Source organism: Lolium rigidum, chromosome 3, assembly GCF_022539505.1.
Source record: "Lolium rigidum isolate FL_2022 chromosome 3, APGP_CSIRO_Lrig_0.1, whole genome shotgun sequence".
Lineage (NCBI taxonomy): Eukaryota > Viridiplantae > Streptophyta > Magnoliopsida > Poales > Poaceae > Lolium > Lolium rigidum.
The window spans coordinates 96,229,784-96,251,716 of record NC_061510.1 but is presented as its reverse complement, the minus strand read 5'-3'; the positions used below and the strand labels follow the sequence as shown (position 1 = coordinate 96,251,716).

General features: G+C 41.8%; 2 protein-coding genes across 4 annotated transcripts; both read left to right on the top strand.

The window, feature by feature from the left end:
- The first annotated feature begins 1,827 nt into the window (after nt 1–1,827).
- Nucleotides 1,828–5,772, top strand: LOC124701974 (chorismate synthase 2, chloroplastic). The gene is made up of 13 exons (XM_047234075.1): nt 1,828–1,995; nt 2,426–2,576; nt 2,731–2,807; nt 2,915–2,973; nt 3,094–3,177; nt 3,334–3,426; nt 4,005–4,085; nt 4,165–4,296; nt 4,485–4,587; nt 4,674–4,768; nt 4,860–4,925; nt 5,257–5,341; nt 5,427–5,772. Exons 1-13 carry the CDS (start codon nt 1,854–1,856, stop codon nt 5,579–5,581), a joined length of 1,323 nt encoding a protein of 440 aa, XP_047090031.1. The 5' UTR covers nt 1,828–1,853; the 3' UTR covers nt 5,582–5,772.
- Nucleotides 5,773–14,282: 8,510 nt separating this feature from the next.
- On the top strand, nt 14,283–21,844 carry LOC124701971 (protein TPR3). 3 transcript variants are annotated; one of them, XM_047234073.1, is made up of 26 exons: nt 14,283–14,421; nt 14,517–14,696; nt 14,790–14,903; nt 15,004–15,162; nt 15,892–16,096; nt 16,183–16,303; nt 16,410–16,525; nt 16,669–16,822; nt 16,908–17,017; nt 17,118–17,187; nt 17,263–17,336; nt 17,441–17,536; nt 17,615–17,710; nt 17,805–17,932; nt 18,021–18,255; nt 18,354–18,518; nt 18,603–18,698; nt 18,791–18,937; nt 19,058–19,168; nt 19,290–19,469; nt 19,548–19,676; nt 19,766–19,861; nt 19,947–20,135; nt 20,221–20,387; nt 21,171–21,444; nt 21,557–21,844. In XM_047234073.1, the coding sequence occupies exons 1-25, from the start codon at nt 14,342–14,344 to the stop codon at nt 21,376–21,378; spliced, it is 3,426 nt and encodes a 1,141-aa protein (XP_047090029.1). In that variant the 5' UTR covers nt 14,283–14,341; the 3' UTR covers nt 21,379–21,444; nt 21,557–21,844. The 3 variants fall into 3 exon arrangements, with proteins under 3 accessions (XP_047090029.1, XP_047090028.1, XP_047090027.1); XM_047234072.1 differs by having other exon boundaries at nt 16,183–16,285; nt 17,118–17,336; XM_047234071.1 differs by having other exon boundaries at nt 17,118–17,336.
- Nucleotides 21,845–21,933: the final 89 nt, after the last annotated feature.

The following is a 21,933-nucleotide window of genomic DNA, read 5'->3' as shown; positions in this document are numbered from 1 at the left end:
GAAGAGATCACGAGAGGTGAACGTGCGAGGAGATAGGTGAAAGGGTGAGGAAGTGAGTAGAACTCACTTGAGTCAGCGAGCACAGTCCTTAAAACAACTTGTCTGACTCAGGTTACATTAAGGTTCGTGTGAACTAGTACTGCGCAAGGGGGAGAGAGAGAGAGGAGGCGATCACAAACCAATATAGGTTTTCCGCCCACCTTGCCGGCAATGTCGCCGGTCTATCCCGCCTCCGGCGTGAGGTGGGCTTTCGTTTTTTTCATGTAGCTCTATTGTCTTCTCTAGGATGGTGAGGTGGATACGTCCTCCTGATGTTAGAATAAGCCCCCCCCCCCCCCCCCCCCCCCCCGCTCTATCTTCACTCTGGTGGTGGGCCGTTAGCGCTGCTAGAGAGCGCATGGAATTGTTTGTTTGGCGGATTTTAGATTATATTTTGGCAAATGATTCCCTATTGCCGATCTCATTGGCGAGGTAGATGCCTCAAAATTTATTTCATGTTGCATATGTTTTTCAACATGCGGGAAGCCTATATACAATCTTTCACATACACATAAGTATCATATTGTGATGTTCTAAAGGTCGGTTGCAAATGATCTAATCTATGTTGCAAAGATGTGTTGTTGTGTTGTTGCATGCATTAGATTTTATGTTGCATACATTGGTCATCTTTATTTTTGCGGGTACTAAGAGTCCTCTCATTACCAACCAATAGACATCATCATCTGGTTGAGTCTGCCGGTATCAACAAGGAGACAAAAGAATCAAATACAAACAACAACTAACTATGGCTCTTGACGTCTTGCACATCCATCATTTCAGTCCGTACTAGAAGATACTTTCAGGGTTGCCCAAGAAGAAACGAGCCTATCTATTGGTGGTACTAGTTCCGCAGGAGTAGCGGGACTTCGGTGCCGTGAGCGTGGGTCCGACTATCGATCACAAGGGTCTAGATACTCAAAGGGGACAAACAAGTTGCTGGTACTTTTTTTTAGCTAACTAAAGTCCAACTTCTTTTGCCGAAAGAGGATGAGATGGATCAGCCGATTCAGCATACCATCAAATTGATCCAATTTACAGAAGTCCAATTTTTCATATCTATGGGATTACATCACGAAAAAAAGAAAGAATTCGGGACATGAAATACTTCTTTTTTCTAACCCGACTGTTCTACCTAGCTAGCACCATCGCAATTGGAATAACACATCGTCATCTAGATGGAAAAAAAGACACCCAACATGCCACCAAAAGCCATTAGTACCTTCCCAATTGGATTTCTCTTTTTTGTTTTCCCGGGAACAAAAAGTGGTTATCAAATGAATCGTAATCACAATGGTGTTATTTATTTATTTATATATCTTCATACCGGGACAAGTGATGCGTGTTTGGGTAAAAATGTTGGTCACAAACCACACACATCCTCACCTTCTCCACCCATGGCCATAACGGATTGTCGTGGCTCGTGGGAGTCACCACTGGCAGCATAAACAATCGAGGGAGACAGGGGTTGTTTTTTTGGTGTGTTTTCATAAATATTACGAATGATTTCGTTTTGAGATGGCGTCGATTCGTCACGTGCGCGGTGCGTGCAAGTTTCGTGGTAGGCAGGATTCGTCGTGTTTATTAAACGAGTCAATCGCCTCCGTCCTCACCAACCCGAACTCGCGATCTCGCCGTCGTAGGTGCGGCAACCGGCAGCACCACGAAACCAAACCAAACCCAGACCGAGCCGCCGGAGGTGGGTAGGTGACGACTCGCCGTCGCGTATTTAGAGTCCACCTTCTCTCTCTCCTTCCACCTCCGCTCACCAACCGAAAAACCAAACCAAACCAACCAATCTACCCTCCCCCATTCCAATGGCATCCGCGCCCGCCTCGCACCGGGTGACCGCCGGCGCGCCCTGGAGCCCCCTCCCGCGCGGCGGCTTCCGCGCGCTCACCGACTCCGCCCCCGCCTCCCTCCGCTTCTCCGTCGCCCGCCGCCGCGCCTCTCGCCTAGGTCCGTCAGCTCCACCCACCCTCGATTCCTGCTGCTACTGCTAGAACCGTTTCGTCCGAGGGGAGAATTGCCTTTTGCTTCGTGTAAGGGGAGCTCGTGGTTGCTTAGTCAGCTGCAGCGTCGTAGTCGCCTCTGCGATGCTAATTTTGGGAACCATGCTCCTCTGAAGATCGCACGAGTTCGTTTGATCCTGTCGCGCATAGCTTAGTAGTGGGTTCATTTTTTGCCTGCTCCATTGGTTGCTTTGAGATCTGGGGGTTGTGATAGCACCTACTTCCATTGTCGATCTTTCCTGAACTTGAATTTGTATGTAGTATCTAAGTTCACATGGAGTCATCAATCTATTACATGGTATGCCATCTGTTATGTCGGAATGAGAACCGTAGTAGAGCTAGCTCTAACATTTGTTCCTCTGTAAATTCGATCACAGAGGTGAAGGCGGCCGGAAATATCTTCGGGGACTACTTCCAGGTCGCGACTTACGGCGAGTCTCATGGAGGCGGTGTCGGCTGCGTCATCAGCGGGTGCCCGCCCAGAATCCCACTCACCGAGGAAGACATGCAGGCGGACCTCGACCGAAGGTGTGCTTCCAGATCATCACATTATTTTCAGCGACAAGCTAGCTGCTCCCAAAATTTTGAATACTGGAAATGCATTGTGTTAACCTCCTGGAGATGTAATTATTAGATTATTTTCCATGGTGCTAACTAACATGAAAAAGGTTTACTGTTACAGACGGCCAGGTCAGAGCAGAATTACCACCCCAAGAAAGGAGACCGATACCTGTAAAATTCTTTCAGGGACATACGAAGGTAGGGTAACCTTTCAAGACACAGGATTACTTTGGTGATTTTGATTTTGAAATAAGAATGCATTATATTGTTTCAGTATTATGACAGTGCTGATGTTTTTTCTGCAGGATTGACCACTGGGACGCCAATTCATGTTTTCGTCCCAAACACTGATCAAAGAGGGGGTGTAAGTGTCAAACATCTCATATTATATTTCTAATAGCTACTCATGGCAGCTGGGCATTTGACAGGGCCATAATTGTTGGTACTTATCCTCTTATTCCACAACCATTTTTTTATTCCACAGGATTACACTGAAATGGCTAAGGCGTACAGACCTTCCCATGCGGATTTGACCTATGACCTCAAGTATGGCGTTAGATCTGTGCAGGTACCTTTTTCCATCTATATGCAGGATGTATAGACCAGTTAACAGATGGAAGCATTAGATGTTGCATCTTTTCTGCTACAACTTTACATGCGCAAAATGTTTCAATATTACCTGAATAGTTTAATTGAACCTTTTTCTTGGCCAACTGAAATATAGGGAGGTGGAAGGTCATCGGCAAGAGAAACCATTGGAAGGGTAGCTGCAGGAGCTCTCGCAAAGAAAATTCTCAAGCTCAAATCTGGAGTAGAGGTTCAGTTCTACTCCTACCTGGCACTTTCTTTCTTAAGTATTCTGCATCTGTACAAAGCCTTGTCACTACCCTGGTCACTGCTTGATCAACAACATATAGCTTGAAGAAAGAAAACTTGCTTGTAGATACATCATGAATATGTCCAAGCATTCAACATATGTCTTACTTATAATAATAATACTCCCTCTGATCCCTTTTAATCGACTCGACTTGGATTTAGTACAGTACTAAATCCGAGTCGATTAAAAGGGATCGGAGGGAGTATTAACATTATTAGATTTTACAAATGAGCAGTGTTGCACAGTAGTTTTTCTGTTAAATGGTCCCTCCTTATATTGCTTTGATCCTGGTTCTTGCTTGACCTAAATATGCCAACTCATTTGCTCATGTGGTTCAATCCATCTTGTATAGTGTTGTATAGAGTAAAAAATCTACAGTAGTACAAGTATCATGCTACAGTAAATACTGATTTATTTTACCTTTTCATTCCCATTTAGAAGGGCAAAATTTGAGGCTATTTCTCTCTCTGTGTAACTTAACCTTTCAGTACCTTATGGCATAAAATACCAACCTGCAGATTCTGGCATTTGTTTCCAAAGTGCACCAAGTCGTACTGCCTGACGATGCAGTTGATTATGAAACTGTGACCCTGGACCAGGTCTGTGGTTCACATCCTTTTCAGGGAAAAAAATGCATGATACGCTTAGTGATTTACTGGATTTTTTGATATTCTACAGATAGAGAGCAACATTTGTAGATGCCCTGATCCAGAATATGCAGAGAAGATGATCGCTGCAATTGATAAAGTGCGAACTGATGGGAATTCGATCGGCGGGGTGGTCACATGTATTGCTAGAAATGTTCCTCGTGTAAGTATTACCCTGTTATCTTGCTTTTGCTGTGTTCCACCATTATAAACCAAAAAATAAAGTCTCATCTATTTGTTTTCTACCCATGACCATGGTTTGTGCTACATTCTTATATTTGTTGCTTAATTGTTGTTGACCAATTCATCAATAGTAACACAATGACTTTGATTTGCTGGTATAATTTATAGGGGCTTGGCACTCCTGTATTTGACAAACTCGAAGCTCTACTGGCGAAGGCTATGCTTTCTCTTCCTGCAAGCAAGGGATTTGAGATTGGTAGTGGATTTGCAGGTAAGAATTTTTTTGGCACAAAATTAGTTGTTGTGGAAATTGCTCCTGCTTTACAGTTGGCCTGAGTACTAGTAACTTGTTCCCAGGTACTGACTTAACTGGAAGTGAGCATAACGATGAGTTCTACATGGATGAGGCTGGAAATGTGAGAACACGAACCAATCGCTCGGGTGGTGTACAGGTATTTATCCTAGCCCCTATTGCTTTAGCGCTCATTTTCAGTACTTGTAATCAGAAGTATGTCACTGATTATTAACTGTACGTGCATACAGGGAGGGATATCAAATGGTGAAACAATATACTTCAAAGTAGCTTTCAAGCCAACAGCAACTATCGGGGTAAGCCATTCCAGTTCAGCAAAGTTCATTTCAGAATAACAAAGCAGTGAAAATGCTGTATCTTGAAAGTATAGCAGCATTTTCAATGGCATGCTTTTTGAATGATAAGAACCGTGATGTTATGCAGTTACAACTTACCACCACTGTTATGCCAAGTATCAAACTTTTGAGCAACAACTGTGCATATACAAATGTTTCTATGGTGCAAAATATTTAACTTCTTTCTGTTGCAGTATAGTAGTAGTAAAGTTATATGGGTAACATTTCATTCTTGCTACTTGTGGGGCAGTTATATAGCTATTTATCTGAGTCAGCAATTTAATTTTTGCAGAAGAAGCAAAATACTGTAACAAGGGATCATCAGGATATCGAACTTAGGACAAGGGGTCGCCACGACCCATGTGTTGTTCCCCGGGGTAATGGACCATTCTAATATTGTACTTTTTGTTACTTCCACTAGTGTCCTATGATCTGATTTTTTTCCCATCATTTCTTTTGTAGCTGTTCCAATGGTTGAAACGATGGCCGCATTGGTCCTCATGGACCAGTTGATGGCGCACAGTGCTCAGTGTGAGATGTTTCCACTGAACCTTGCCCTACAAGAACCAGTTGGTTCCACAAACAGTACACCTGTATTGGCACCAGATCTAGCATAACACCTTCCTTGGAACAATAAGCCCCTCTTTATAGTCCCCGCTCCTTCTCTTCCTTTTTTTTGCCTGCCATATTTCAGGGTTTTGCTAAGCATTTTGCAGTTTTGTACCAAACCTGTATCCTAGCCTATACATTTGTTTAGTGTACATCAAGAGATTCATTGAACCTCGAAATAAAAGGCGCATTTATATTCTGTTGTGTGAACAATTTGTTCTGGGCATCCAGTTAATATGATCAACACAACCTCTCTCAGTTTGTGGATCAGGCTGTGTTTTCTATGTATACCATTACGGCAGTATGGATGTTTGAAATTCAGAATGCTTCTCTCGTGTTGTATCACCGTGCTACTCCTGCTTGCAGTTCTGTCTCACTTTCTGGGATTTTGAAGCTCATCTGTTTGGTGCTTGGCCCGAGAAAATTGGGGTAACAAAATACTATGCACGGAGAATATGGCTATCAGATTATTTCATGATGATTCCGTGCTTATATAAGGTCCCGCCTGCCAACAATAGCGCTAGTTTAGACCATGGACACGGTTTCACTGCTAGCGACACCATGTTAATTTTGGTTTTTAAACACACATTTCTTGACCTCATCCTTTTAGTATTAGTATGATAGGAGATGTCTGGTTTTGCGTAATCAAAGACAAAAGGGCATGTTTGAAATACCCGCAAAAAAAGAAAGTAGGAGAGTGACCGGAAAAGATAACAACGAAACGCACTAACAGATTACAGCTAACAATGTTCTCTATTTTATTTGGTTTGATGGCTACAGCTAACAATGCTCTCAACTATTATCTGCCTTGTTTTTATTTCTTGGACGCTGAGCACCCGAGCTATTAATGCACTCTAAAAACGGAAACCACAAACGTAGCTCGAGCTACATGTAGCTAGTTTTTTAAAAAAAAAATAAAAATAGTATTTTAAAGTTTCAAAAAAAATCTGCAAATAAATGTAGATGTAGAGAATCTTGTGCTCTACCAACGTGCAAATTTGCACTCGAAATACCTTATATTGGAGACTATACAAAAATGACAAATTCTAGTATCTATAATAGTGAATAGTACAAACTCTCACAGTCTCAAAATCTGTCAGATTTTGTTATTTTTGTGCTGCATCGAATATATGGTATCTTGGATTCAAATTTTTCACAATGATAGAACTCAACATTGCCTACATCTAGATTTTTTTTCAGATTTTTTTGAAACTTAGAATGCCATTTTTGAATTTTTGAAAAAAAAGCTACATGTGCTCGTCCTACAAAAGTTCACACTCCTCTAAAAACGGGCTTCCAAATTACAATTTGCATTGTTGTGTTGACGAGGTCTTCCAAACTAGACCTCGCACGGCCATGTTGACGAATAATTTTGAACAACAACTATGTAGTATGAGAAAGAATTTTGTAGAACTGATTAGTTTAATATCAGTTAAGACATGTATGTGCAAATTAAAATGGAAAATGGAAATTTCAAGCAAGTGCTATTTGTGGGAAATACATTTGTACACCCAAGCATGGGTGAGGGTGCTTCCCCAGCCGTTGGATGCTTGGAGATTCGGAAAAGGTGTCAGGTGAGAGAAATCATTTTACTCTATTTCCTTCAATTCTGCTAAGTTAGCGGGTCCCATGAACAGGGGCAGAAAGCCTCCCGACACGGCTTTTGACTCCACGAATCCGCTGGTGCGTCTCCTCTCTCACACGACATCCTCCGCGGCTGCCAAGGCCTAGCGTAGGTGTTTCTTCCTCTCTCGACATGGATACCGTCCCCCACCTCTAGTTCTTCTCCACCATCCTCTCCTCGACTTCTTCTTCTTTGCATGTCCCTCCATTGCTCTTCCTGCCTAGCTGCACCGATATCTCAGTCATCTCTCAGCAGCGGTGGGACATCTGGCCACCGCTTCAGCACCGGCGGACCCGGCGCGCTGGAATCACGGAAATCCGGCGTCGAATCCGGCGCACTGGAATCCGGGCGCCTTCTCTTCCTTCCTTCTCTGCCGGCTCGTGCTGCCTTCCTCCCTATATATTCTTAAATCGTTGTTGTGTCTCGGTGCTGCGGCTTCACGCCCTTGTGTTGGTTGAGTTGCTTTCATTTGGAGAAGCGAGCAAAGCTGGAGCAGGACTTCCTCCTCGTCGTCACTGCCGTTGTAGGCGTCGGTCACAGTGCGGCTGGATCTCGTCCACCTCTAAATAATCTCCACTTCTCCAGGTGACTAATGGAATCCATCCCTTCCTCCCCCAACTTCCTGTTGTCCTTCGAAGGGAGGATTTGTTTTTGGTCCCCTACTGTTTTCTTCTTGCAATAATTCCCTATCCTCTGCTGCTACACTCTTGCCGGATTTTGCCCATCAAATTTGTTCCCGTCCGGCGATTTAATTTCAATCCTCTCGTGATGAACTCTGTGTCACCCCGGCGTCGACCCATCCGACCAAACACTGTGGCTTGGGTAAGCACCCACATGTGCAACTGCTCGCTCATGATGCTCGCAATAAGACAAGTCGATAACCATACCGTTCCGTCAGTCCTCACTCCCAGGATTAAAGCGAGAATATCAAATTCCTGTGACGGCCAATGCTGTGTTTTGCTAGACGGTTTACATCTCACAGTGGATTTGGTGGTGATCGTCCTAGACAAATATGGCGATCCAAAATAGGATCCCAAAAACATCTTCCTGCTGCTACTGAGTTTGATCTACAATGGATAAAAAAAGCTGTCCTTCGATCAGCTTGTACTAGTGAAACATCTTAGACGAAGGAGTACAAGTTTTTTTTCTTAATCGCAAGACTTGCAAGCCATTTATTTCATATCATTATCACTGAACATGGTAGAAGACAGATTTTGCTACCATATTGCAAGTTGTCATCGGCCAAAAAGATGCCCAGAAAACATCTGCCTGCTGCTAACTGACGACGTACTGCTAACTGACGACTACTCCTAAGCGACGACTATGAGCTAACTGACGACTATAGCAGAATCACTCCAGCCGAGTGCGAACTTGACGCTCCATGATGTTCTGGACACCGTCGTTGATGATCTCCAAATTGCTTTCTGCTGCCGTTGCCGCTACCCCCTTCTTGCAAATGACTTCTACAAGAAAAAAGATGCAAGGCACTGCAACCTTGACCACAGTACAGCAAGCATGGCATCAAGTGCTTGCGTGAATGAATCTCTAATGTTGTCAAACAAATAGCGGATTCAAGCATCCACAGTTTTCAGCTTGCAGTAAACATGAGGAATGAGAGGAGTAGACAATACCTTAACACAACCACCACCACGAGAGCCTTCCAATGCAAGACATTGCAGTCAACCACCACCACCAGACCCTTCCAATGCATTCCCATTTTCTTAAACAAGAGGAGTGAAGCTTGCCTCCTTTTCATAAGTAAGCTTTGATCTGGAGCATAAGTAGCAGTGTTTTTCACACAAGCGTAGAACACTCTATACACTTCATGAGTGATTAGACCCAAAAGTTATGAACCTACATGCAACACCACTAGAACATGATTATTCCAATCGAGAGCTATATTCATCCAAGTTCCAGAAATCATGTAAAATATATTCAAGAAAGTAACAAGATTTAGATGCCAGTATAAATGCAAATACTAATAGAAAACACAACAGCAATATCTTCAGAAAAGATGGCTGGAGCTAGTTAGTTGGGCTTTTCCGAATTAAAAAGACATGATGTGCTGCTAGTGCTAGTCTGCTAGATAGCCTTGTTCTAATTTGTTCTTCAGAACAGATGGGCGAAGAGAAGGATCGGACCTGTTCTTGCCTTCTAGATTGATTTGGGCGACGCTGCCCTCCCCGGCCGGTTTCTTGTCCTCCACCGCCTGATTCTTCTCCCCACCTCTGCCGGCGGCTTCTTCCTCCCTCCACCGGCGCTTGTTCCATCGCTACCTCCACCGTGTCTGACATCTTTCTTTGCAGGTGGCGACGGGAAAGACACAGAGGTGGCGCGGTCGGAGAGATAGCTCTCAAGAGGCGGCCAAGGTGGAGCTGCGGTGGTGACGTAAGGCGGAGCTTCGAGAAGAGGCCACAGCCGTGTCGCGCCTGCGCGCGGCGCTGGCCGCGGCAATCTCCGGCCGGCACCGGTAGGTCGACCAGGGCGCCAGAGGTGGCGGGCGGTGGAAAAAAAAAGGTGGATTTTGCCGGCGGCGAGAGCGAGGAACGACCCCCTCCAAGCTCTACGGAAATGTTCCTCTTGGACTTGCAAGTCGGCGCGCGCGGCGGCACAAGGGAGCAGTCGCCACACCCGGGGAAGATGGCCGGCGAGGGGAAAAGCTAGAATCATTGCCGGCAGCGAGAGCAAGAGAAAAAGTGAAGAGAGAGAGAGTCTACTGCTTTTTTGGATAGAGCAGAGCATCTCCACCGAAGGACGAGGTCCCGACATGGAGGACAGAGGCTTCTGTTGCTCCTGGTTACACGGAGAAAAGCCACGGGAAAGGACAGAGCGATGTGATAGAAAAATTGCGCTAGGTCGACCTAAATATCCAACTGATCTGTTCACGCACGAATCTCGAACTAGAAACGAGTGGTACATGATAGACCCACACCCATGCTTGGGTGTACAAAATCCACTTGTCTACAAATGCATTTACCTACTTTTGTACTTTACACACGTATTATAAACAACAATTTGGTGTAATGAAAAAGAAAGTTTGTATTATAAGCTTGAATTTAGGAAGTAATGCATGCCCTAAAAAAATGCATCTAAGCAATTAAAAAAACAAATGCATAATATAAACTTGTTTTTATCCTCTATTTTACCCAACCAATTCATAAAAAAAGTGATCAAATTACCAGTTTATGATATGAAATGTTGGTAATACAAACTTGCTTTCCATGCCTTCTGTTGCCTTTTCCAAAGTATATCAGTGTGTGCCCTCCAAATTGCAAAAAAGGCGATTTCTAATTGCCACTTTTATGATAAGCAAAAACAACAACATACTGGAAACTTGTTTTTACTCAAAGAATTGTCAACTTATTGATCATGCTAGAAAAAACATGTTTGTATAACTGTCTTCTTTTTCGTGACAGAAAGCTGCTTCATAAAAAAAAAGTCATGCTTATGTTGGATCTAATTTTGAAAAACTCATCGCAAGGAAGGCAACAATGAAAACAATTTTTAGATGACCGCTTCCTTAGAGAATAATGATTTTTTTCTGATTCATAAGCACTTAAGCAGTTTGCATGACCCTTACGTCGTCTATTTTTCTCTTAAGCAGTTTGCTTGTTCGGTTGTTCCACCATGCGTGGGGGCATGGTTCGTGTACAACGAGAGAGTGCCGACTTGGAGAAAGCGCACACGCTCCTTTAAGCATTTGGGTTTATGATTTTTTTATCCAAAAAGGAAGAAACCACCATCTCTACATCGGTTAATGCATACGATTGGTTCAACCCATAGCTGTCCCAAAGCCCAAAAGCATGAAAAGACAATGATCATGTATGCAAGTTTTACTTCCTACATGTATTTAAGTGTCGACGATCATGCCCTCGGTTATACAATTACTAAATGGATAGTACTCAGCCTTCATTAATAACTCTGAACCCAATATTGTAGTACAAGAGGTTAACAACCAAAGCTAAGGGCTTCTTTAATTACAGGATAGAAAAGCACATGATTCAGATGTCATGCAATAATTGAATTTTATGGAAAGATGAAGTGCGTTCGATTGTAGCAAAGAAATTTTTCATAAGGGTATGATTTTTTTAATAGGATTTGCACTACTGAATTTCTATAAGATTAGTTTCTATAGGATATGTTCCTATGAATCAAACAAATTGTGTATAATTTTTTGTTATAGGACCCAAATCCTACATAATTCCTATACAAATTCTATAAATCAAAGGGACCCTAAAAGATATTGGTTAGTACTCTCTCCGCCCACCAATAAGTGTTCTTCTAGTGTGTCATAAGTAAAACTTTTTTGAATTTAATTAACCAATTTTATAGCATAGAGTAGAAACATATATGTTATCAAATTGGTATACATTATTAGATGATATATTTTAAAAAGATTTGTGGTACTCCGTACCATTTTTAGTGCGCAAATTATGCTACTTTTTTCCTATGAAGTCGGCAAAATTCTTAAAAAAATGACTTAGAATGAGTTACACTTGTTCGCGGATGGAGGGAGTAAGTGCCAAGCCCGGTGCTACAGCGTGAGTGCGCGATTAACTGCACCACATGACCGATAATGCAACACATGCATTCCGTGGTGATAATGTTAAATATAACGTCTTCATGTCTGTCTATTACAACAATCTCTACTACGATAAACTTTGTCTGGCTCTGTGATGGAGGGGTAAGGAAGACGGCGCGCCTTCGGCTCGTTCTAGTGTTTGTAGTCATTGTTAGATGGTCTAAATACCTATTTTACTATCATTGATGATTATTAATACATCGGTGTAATTTTCACAAAACAAATACTTACGTGGCAACAATGTATACTACTTCCATTGCAATGAATAATTTTAAAAATTTAGTCAAAAGTCAAAGCTTACTAAGTTTGACTAAATATAAAGAACAAAATATAAACATGAAATAGATATATTACTCCCTTCGTTCTGAAATAAGTGTCACAATTTTATCTAGATTAAGATGTATGCACAATTAAAAAGTGTCTAGATACATCCGTATTTAAACAAAGTTATGACACTTATTTTAGAACAGTGGAAGTATGGAAATATATTTTATAGTGAATCTATTAATATTGGTTTGGTATCATAAATGTTATAATTTTGTCCGTAATATTTACCAAACTTACTAAATGTTGACTTTTGAGTAAATTTATAAGGCTTATTCATTGGGCGGGGGCAATATATATAGTTCTTAAGTTGCATAATTCTTGTCATTTTTGAAACAAGGCAAAATACTATTTCAAAAAGATAAGAATTATGGAACAAAGAAAGTATATATACATTCTTTTTTAAACATGTATATATACATTCTTGTTGGTGATTATAATTTAAAGTAAAATCACGAAAAAATTATGAAACAAAGCGAGTATAGTTTGTTCCGCACTAAAAATGTTTGTTATCGTAGATATATCTAAATTTAGACAAATATGAGACATTTTTTATCATGTGTACATGTAGATCATCGATGCAACATGCGTAAAAGATGACACGCACATTGCCATGCTTTCCAAATTGTACTACTCTTTCCGTCCACAAAAGAATGTCGAAGATTTGTCTGAATTTCGATGTATCTGTACACTAAAGACTGTCTAGATTTACTATCTAAATTTAGATAAGCTTGCGACATCTTAACAAAGATAGTAGTATTTGAATAACAACCAAAATATCGTGCGGAAAGCATGATATCAACTATCTACAAACCACCTTGATGTTATGGTGAATCATGCATGTAGTAAAAAAACAAAACAAAAAAAGAATAACAACCAAAATAATTACTACCACTACAATGATGTTTGTGTATTTGAGGGAAATTTTTGTGAACGGTATCTTAATTTGTCCCCTTATGTGTTTTCTTTGGCAGGAATTGAAAAGATGGTTTATTGTCTCCAGAGCATTAAAAGGCTTCTTTTAGTTGTTGAGTACAGGCTGGAGGCGACGTGTTGGTCCAAAAGCAAATCCGACCCGGGATTCCCTTGCGTTAATGGCGATGGAGCCGTGTGGACCACCATCTCCCCACTGTCCGGATGGCTTATCAGGGTACCACGCGGTGCATATCACTTATCATGTATAAGCAGATAAGCAGATCGATAAGTGCATGAACAGATTGATAATCAGTCTCGCTTATCGGCGGTAAGATGAGGGTTTTCCTATAAATAGGAGAGAGTTGGTTACGAGCTCCTTGCCCTAGTCTCCGAACCCCAATCCATTCTCTCCTGCCGCACCCTCTGCCTCGGTCCCTCAAACCAGGAATCTCCACCAACCACAAAGCTCGATCTGTAAGTCTTCTTACAAATCCATGTTCCAAATAGTCGTTGGTCGGAAACTTTTTGGAGGGTTAGGTCGTGGGAAAAATCTTTGGACAAGTAAAACCTCCGAGTTTCGTGTGCCGAGATGAGATTAGGGGACCCATTTCTTTCTTGCCAAGGCACGGTTCGGTCTAGATCTCACCACGAAACGTTTTTTTTTTGTCTCTACTTTCAGCGTGGAATGGTCAAGCAGACATGTGTTCGAAACAGATCTAGGGTTTGAACGTAGTACATCTCGTGTACAGTATACTACAGGAAACGCGCGTATTATCCATGTAAGTATACAGAGTATTAACCATGCACGTGCTTTAATTGTGCTTAGGAAGGAAAGCAAAGTCCACGACACGCTGTTTGTCTGTTTTTGTTTCCATTATCGTCTCGTCGGGTTTAAATAGGAAGCCCCATTCCTGCTCCGTCCTTTTGTTGACTGACGATACTGCCCCTTGCTCAGTCTCATCCTCCCGGCTCTCTCGCGCGGTCCTCTCGCGATAGACAGCCCCCGGCCGCCCCCCAAATCGGGAACCCCGATCTCCGCCGGCGGCGCACGACCGACCCACGCCGCCTCGAGCTCTCCACCCCTCTACCCGGCCGGCCCGGGGCGGAGCGGAGGAGATCCGTCCGGACCGCCGACCGACGGTAAGCCCTAACACTCTGCCTGGATCGATCCCGCCTTTCTTTGATCTGCTTTCCGCCTGCTATTCCGCCGCGGCTTCGAGGTGTCAGAAACTGAGCCCGAATCCGCATCTTTTTCTTCAGGTGGGGGGTCGTGCGCCCCCTTGAGCCGAGCCGCATCTGCCGCCTCCGGGTGGTGGTAGGAGGATGTCTTCTCTCAGCCGGGAGCTCGTCTTCCTCATCCTGCAGTTCCTCGATGAGGAGAAGTTCAAGGAGACCGTCCACAAGTGAGTGACCCATCCTATCCAACATAGAAATGGCAAAATTTTACGTTTTTGTCTGTCCGTCCAGCGGTGCTCACCTTGTGTCTGTTTATTTACAGGCTTGAGCAGGAGTCCGGGTTCTACTTCAACATGAAGTACTTCGAGGAAGAGGTGATCAACGGGAACTGGGACGAGGTGGAGCGCTACCTCGGCGGCTTCACCAAGGTCGATGACAACCGCTACTCCATGAAGATATTCTTCGAGATCCGCAAGCAGAAGTACCTCGAGGCGCTCGATAAGTAAGACCAGAAAAAAAGAGGTTTCTGTACAAGTATTTATTTTTAAAATGTTGCTGGACAGCATTTGATGATTGTGGGTTTCTTCGCTGCCAGGCACGATCGGTCAAAGGCGGTTGAAATCTTGGTCAAGGACCTGAAGGTGTTTGCGTCCTTCAACGAGGAGCTGTTTAAGGAGATCACGCAGTTACTGACTCTGGAGAACTTCAGGTAAAATCCTGGCAGTTGCATTCGTTTTACACATTAGGTTCTTGCGATCATTATTAAGGCTCTAACTGTCGAATGGTTCCTGCTTTTGTGTTATTAACAGGGAGAACGAGCAGCTCTCCAAGTATGGTGATACGAAATCTGCAAGAGCGATAATGCTTGTCGAGCTCAAGAAGCTGATCGAAGCCAACCCCTTATTCCGCGACAAGCTCCAGTTCCCTAATCTCAAGAGTTCTAGGCTGAGGACACTTATCAACCAGAGGTAGCACGCGATTAAAAATCATCTGAGAGCACTAATTCTCTCCGTTATCTGGACATTTCATTTATTCGTCTATGCTGCATATCTGTTAATGCTAGTTAGGCGTATATTTACTTTAATATATCACCATAGGGCTTTACCTCTACTTTCTCTTGTTTTAAACTAGTCTGATAAAAATGTTATAAGTTGATAGGCTCGTGCGGTCGTGTCCAACAATATATCCTCCCCAAATTTATTGAACCAACTCTGCTTGGTTAGGACATTTGACCTAGCTTTACTTGTCCTAAACAAAGTCAGGACTGCTGTTCATTCATTATTCTGAAGAACTTGATTTATTCATGGGTGAAAATCTTGACTTTTGCCCCATTTCTACCAATACATTGTAAATACATTTTCTTGTCGTGATGAGTTTAATGGACCCTATAGTCATAAATAAAAAAAGTCAAGTTTTTTGTTTGCGTTTTCGTTCTTTCAGTAGTTCATTAGTAGAATACAACTTGAAAGTTTAAATGAGTAAATAATACCAGGATAGCTTATTGATCATGATGCGTTTACCCGTGACTCCACTCTATGGAATTGAAACATGTCTTGATCTCTCAAATCTTTGCATATTCAAATAGTTATACTTTTCCCTTCCTGTGAAATTGTTTTTTTTGTTAATTTTAGAAGGTGGAATCTCCACCATCTACTTCAGTATTCATAGTATAATATTGTTGTGCAAATATATTGCAGCTTAAACTGGCAGCACCAGCTTTGCAAAAATCCTAGGCCTAATCCTGACATCAAGACCCTTTTTGTTGATCATTCTTGTGGTCAACCAAATGGTGCACGTGCTCCATCACCTGCAAACAATCCACTACTTGGATCTACTATACCTAAACCTGGCGGTTTCCCGCCAATTGGTGCCCAAATTGGAGCCCAAATTGGCGCCCACGGAGTAAGCTTGTTGGTCATATCTTTATACTTTATCTATATGTCGAAGGTTACAATTGTTAATAACCTGATGATTTATGTCTGTTTCAGCCTTTTCAACCTGCACCAACACCGGTTGCACCTCTGGCTGGTTGGATGTCAAACCCTCCAGCAGTAACACACCCTTCTGCTTCTGGAGGTGCTATCGGATTTGGTACTCCTACGAATCCTGGTACTTATGTTTGTTAATGTTGCAGAGAAATATTGGATTTTGTGAATAGTTGGTATTACATATGTCATATGGTTTATTAATACTATTCTGCATGTACGTCTTGCAGCAGCTATGTTGAAGCATCCTAGGACACCCTCGACAGCCAATCCTTCTATGGATTATCCATCTGGAGATTCTGATCATCTCTCGAAGAGACCTAGGCCAGTTGGGTTATCCGAGGAGGTATTAGCAATTTCTCTTTTCTCAAAAACCTGTCACCACTATTGGATTCTTGCAGTTGGTACTTGATAGTTGATAGTACTTCATGTTATGCCTAGTCAATCGTAAGTATATACGTGGTTTGAGTCATGGTGGCATTTTCACAGGTGAATCTTCCGATGAATATGATGCCAGCGACTTACCCGCAAAGCCACAGTTATCCCCAAGATGATTTCCATAAAACTGTTGCACGTACATTGAGTCAGGGATCAGTTCCGATGAGCATGGATTTCCATCCGGTGCAACAAACCCTTCTTCTTGGTAAGTCCTTGAATGTCTCCTCCCATTATAAATCTTGGATCATTTTATCACTCCCATAGCATCTCATACTCTGTATCTGTTTTAGTTGGTACCAATATTGGTGACATTGGATTGTGGGATGTTGGCACCAAGGAAAAACTCGCTGTAAGAAACTTCAAGGTTTGGGAGCTCGGGAAATGTTCTATGGCCCTCCAGGTTTGTCTATTGAAATATGTTGTTCAGTAAGTTGGTGTTTCTTTTACCCATATGCAATCTAAGTATGCGTTTAATCACTTAATGTACACTGCACAAACAGGCAGGGCTTGTCAAGGATCCTTCTGTGTCAGTTAATCGCATAATATGGAGTCCTGATGGAACCTTGTTTGGTAAGATGCCGCTAGTAGTTCTTCTTTCTGTACATTCTCGTTGGCAGTGCTCTAATGTTATTTTCTGTTCAAAAGGTGTTGCTTATTCAAGACATATAGTACAGATTTATTCTTATCATGGTGGCGATGATATTAGGCAACACTTGGAGGTATGACTGAATAACTTAGCTATTACTGCCTGCTTATGGTTCACTGTCTTGTACATAATTTTCTTCTTGTTTCCTGAGTTAATTATCTTTTGTTTCTTGATTAGATTGATGCACATGTTGGTGGTGTAAATGACATTGCATTCGCCCATCCAAATAAGCAGCTATGTATAATTACCTGTGGAGATGATAAGACAATAAAGGTGAGTTCACGGCATTAATTCTGGGACTGTTACCATCATTGTTTAATTGAGAAATGTGAACTTATAATTGCATATTAGGTCTGGGAGGCCACTAGTGGAACGAAACAGTTCACCTTTGAAGGTCATGAAGCTTCTGTTTATTCAGTTTGTCCACATTATAAGGAAAATATTCAGGTACTCATGCACTTATTATAGTAGTCACTTGTACAATATTACATCCTCTTTTTTCTGTAGGAAGCTAATGTTTGTTACTTCGCCTATTATGCAGTTCATCTTTTCAACTGCTTTAGATGGAAAGATAAAGGCATGGCTATATGATAATCTGGGGTCCAGAGTTGACTATGATGCACCAGGTCATTGGTGCACTACAATGGCATATAGTGCTGATGGTTCAAGGTTCATATTCTATGTTCGCTGTTCACACTTTTAGTTAGGAATGTACAGGTGTTTTGCACTTTGTTCATTTTTTCTTTCCTCTGTGTAGACTATTTTCCTGTGGGACTAGCAAGGATGGTGAATCACACTTGGTGGAATGGAATGAGAGTGAAGGTGCTGTGAAGAGAACATATCAGGGATTCCGTAAGCGATCTATGGGTGTTGTACAATTTGATACGACACGCAATAGGTTTTTGGCTGCTGGAGATGAATTCGTGATAAAGATTTGGGACATGGACAACACTAGTCTTCTGACTACCATTGAAGCTGATGGTGGCCTACCTGTGAGTTTTTCCCCTTCGTGTTCTGTTTTGTTTGTTAATTACTTTTTTGATCAAATAAAAACTTGTTCTAACCTGAAGACTGGTAACATAATTATCAGGCAAGCCCACGTCTCCGCTTTAACAAGGAGGGTACTCTGTTGGCTGTTTCTACCATTGATAATGGTATAAAGGTGCTAGCAAATGCTGACGGTGTTCGTTTGTTGCGCACACTGGAAAATCGTTCTTTTGATGCTTCTCGCAGTGCATCTGAGACTGTAACAAAGGTAGTTTCTTGTAATCAATGAACTTTTCCGAGATATTTTTTATTCTTTCCGCATGCATGACCCAATCAATCCTTATTGGTGCAGCCTCTGATAAACCCGTTGACTGCTGCTGCCGCGGCAGCCGCTGCTGCAGCTGCAACCAGTTCTGGAGCTGCTGCTCCGTCAGCTATAACTGCAATGGTTTGCTCAGATTCCTTTTCTCTTGATCTGTTCTATAATTTTTTTTAATTAATCTTAATTAATTTGGTTGTACTCTTGAACTTTTCTTGTAGAATGGAGACAGCAGAAGCTTGGTCGATGTAAAACCTAGAATCACCGATGAGTCAATGGACAAGTCAAAGGTCTGGAAGCTTATGGAGATAGCTGATACTACTCAGTGCAGATCATTGAAATTGGGTGATAATCATAGGACAACTAAGGTGATACTTCTTCTCTTGCATTTTACCTCGATATATATATTTTGAATATGCATCGTTTTCTAGCAATCTTGTGTGTGCACTTAAGTTTATCATACAAAGCTTATTTGTATGTTGTTGCAGATCTCAAGACTGATTTACACAAATTCTGGTGTTGCTATCTTGGCTTTAGCTTCAAATGCCGTCCATCTACTATGGAAATGGCCACGTAATGAACGGAATTCAACTGGAAAGGTGAAATTGTGATTGTTTATGCATAGTTCTTAGTTTGCTTACTAGATCTGTACATTAGAGGTGGACAGTTTACACATTTGTTTGTTGCTAATTGGTTCAGTTTGCTATTTATTCTTTGTAGGCTACTGCGAGTGTTTCACCTCAATTGTGGCAACCTCCGAGCGGCATCCTCATGACTAATGACATAATTGACAATAATCCTGAAGAGGCAGTTCACTGCTTTGCCTTGTCAAAGAATGATTCATATGTCATGTCAGCTTCTGGAGGGAAAATTTCTTTGTTCAACATGATGACTTTTAAGGTTAGTAGTTCATTATGATGATGGGTAATGTATCAATTCTCTTGTAGAAGATGCCCTGACTTTTATGCTGCCCTGCAGACGATGACAACATTTATGCCTCCGCCACCAGCAGCAACTTTTCTTGCGTTCCATCCTCAAGATAACAACATAATTGCCATTGGAATGGATGACTCAACCATCCAAATCTACAATGTCCGAATTGATGAGGTATTAGCACCTGCTAACATGATTAACATTGTTCTTTGATACAATAAACAAAGTTCACTCAAATAAGATGTTATTTGTCCTTTATACAGGTCAAAAGCAAACTTAGGGGGCACTCTAAGAAAATTACCGGCCTCGCCTTCTCGAATGTGTTAAATGTGTTGGTATCGTCTGGAGCTGATGCCCAGGTTATTTACTGAACTATTTACCCAGATCATCTCTATCAAACTACTTCTTTTCCATCTTTAGCGATTCTGATTGTTCCTCTTGTAGATATGTGTTTGGAACACTGATGGATGGGAGAGGCAAAGAAGCAGATTTTTGCAGATACCATCAGGTCGCCCAACATCTAACATCTTGGACACACGAGTTCAGTTCCACCAAGATCAACTGCATTGTCTTGTTGTCCATGAGACCCAGATTGCCATCTACGATGCTTCAAAACTAGAACCTGTCAAGCAGGTAACATTTCATTGTTATCCTTCACGCTCTGCCTTTCTTCTTGCTATGAAGGTTGTCTTGTGGCTCACCTTAACTTTGCTTTCAGTGGCCTGTTCGAGAAAATTCTGCTCCAATAACACATGCAACATTCTCATGTGATAGTCAACTGATTTATGCAAGCTTCCTGGATGCGACTGTCTGTATATTTAGCGCATCAAGTTTGAGACTCCAGTGCCGAATTCTTCCAGCTTCTTATCTTCCACCAAATATCAGGTATTCTATAAGGCTCAACCGAACATAATTGAAACTCTGGGGTTAGCTGTATGAACCACTGGGCTAAATTGTAACTCTTGCCTGTCCTCATTTCAGAGGGTTTGTGTTTTGAGTTGTTGGTTTCTGTTTCAAAGCAGTTAGTTAGTTCAGTGGGTGATAGAATTATTAGTATATCTTCTCAGGAAATTAAATTCAGTGCAATACATGACGTTTTTAAGAATTATAGAACAGTAGTAATTCAAAGTACCAATTGCATGTCTGTGATAGATGACTAAGACAGTTCGGAGGTTTGTTAGTTTGCTTATTTCCTCGAGCAAATAAATCCTATCCCTAAATACGTACCTGATTTGAAATCCATCCTATGGTATTAGAACAAAGATGTTTTAACTCCTGATGAAATCCACCGAGGGTTTTTAATAATTGTATTTAATTTCCAGTTTACGTGCCATACTTAAAAAGTACACGAGTGTGGAGCACTACATGTTAATCACGATCAACTTGATTTGGGATATTGTTGCAGGAGGAAGTGAACTATAATTAATGTGAATAAAAAAAATTGAACTTCACTAAGCTGTAGCATAATTGTAGGCATTGCTCATGTATTCTTTCAACGAGTATTGATTTGTATCTGCTTACTCTGTGAAGTTAGGCTGTTAAAAAAACTATTCTTTGAAATCTTTTTGGACCACTCACATGTTTGTTTTCTGTAAAATATTCTTATAATAGGCAAGTCATTTATGTATTTGCCACTAAAAAACTGCTGATATGTTGTTGCTTTTGTAGTTCAAACGTTCATCCAGTCGTGGTTGCGGCACATCCTTCAGAAGCAAATCAGTTCGCTCTAGGCCTTACCGATGGCACTGTTTATGTCATGGAGCCATTGGAATCTGACAGAAAGTGGGGAAATCCTCCTCCAGTGGAGAATGGATCAACGAGCAACTTGTCCACACCTCCTAATGGAGCTTCGAGTTCTGATCAACCAGAGAGATAATAACGTGAAATTAGAAGTGTTTTCTATCACTTCTACTGTTCGTGGTGGTACGAGTCACTAACCAAGGTACTTCTCAGAACTCAGAAGCTGACCGGTGTATGGTTGCACACAACTTGTACAGATTGACACATTTCCATAAACGGCTTTACTCAGTTTGTTACCGCCCCTTGTTCTGCAGATGGGCTTCACTTTTGCAACTTCCGGTCGCAGAGCTGGTTCCAAGGGTGGATGTTGATGAGCGCAATAAAAACCGAGGCATAACAGCATTTCTGTCTTTTGCTTATATCGTATGTTTCTGTTACCATTATTATGTGAGGGAGGAATTGATTAGTTGTAGTGTTTCTTTCTTCTGTTTGTGGTGCTATGATGAAAGGTTACCAAGTAGATAAGGTTTAGTAGCAGTTTGGCTGTACCTAATCAGTACCCTTGTTTCTTTTCCGCTAGTAAGCAAAACATTTGTTTCTCAGTTGCGAACCTATTGCTTCATTCGTTACATATCAGATGTGCGTTCAAATCTACTACACCGACCTTTATCCAGCATGTCTGCACTTTGTT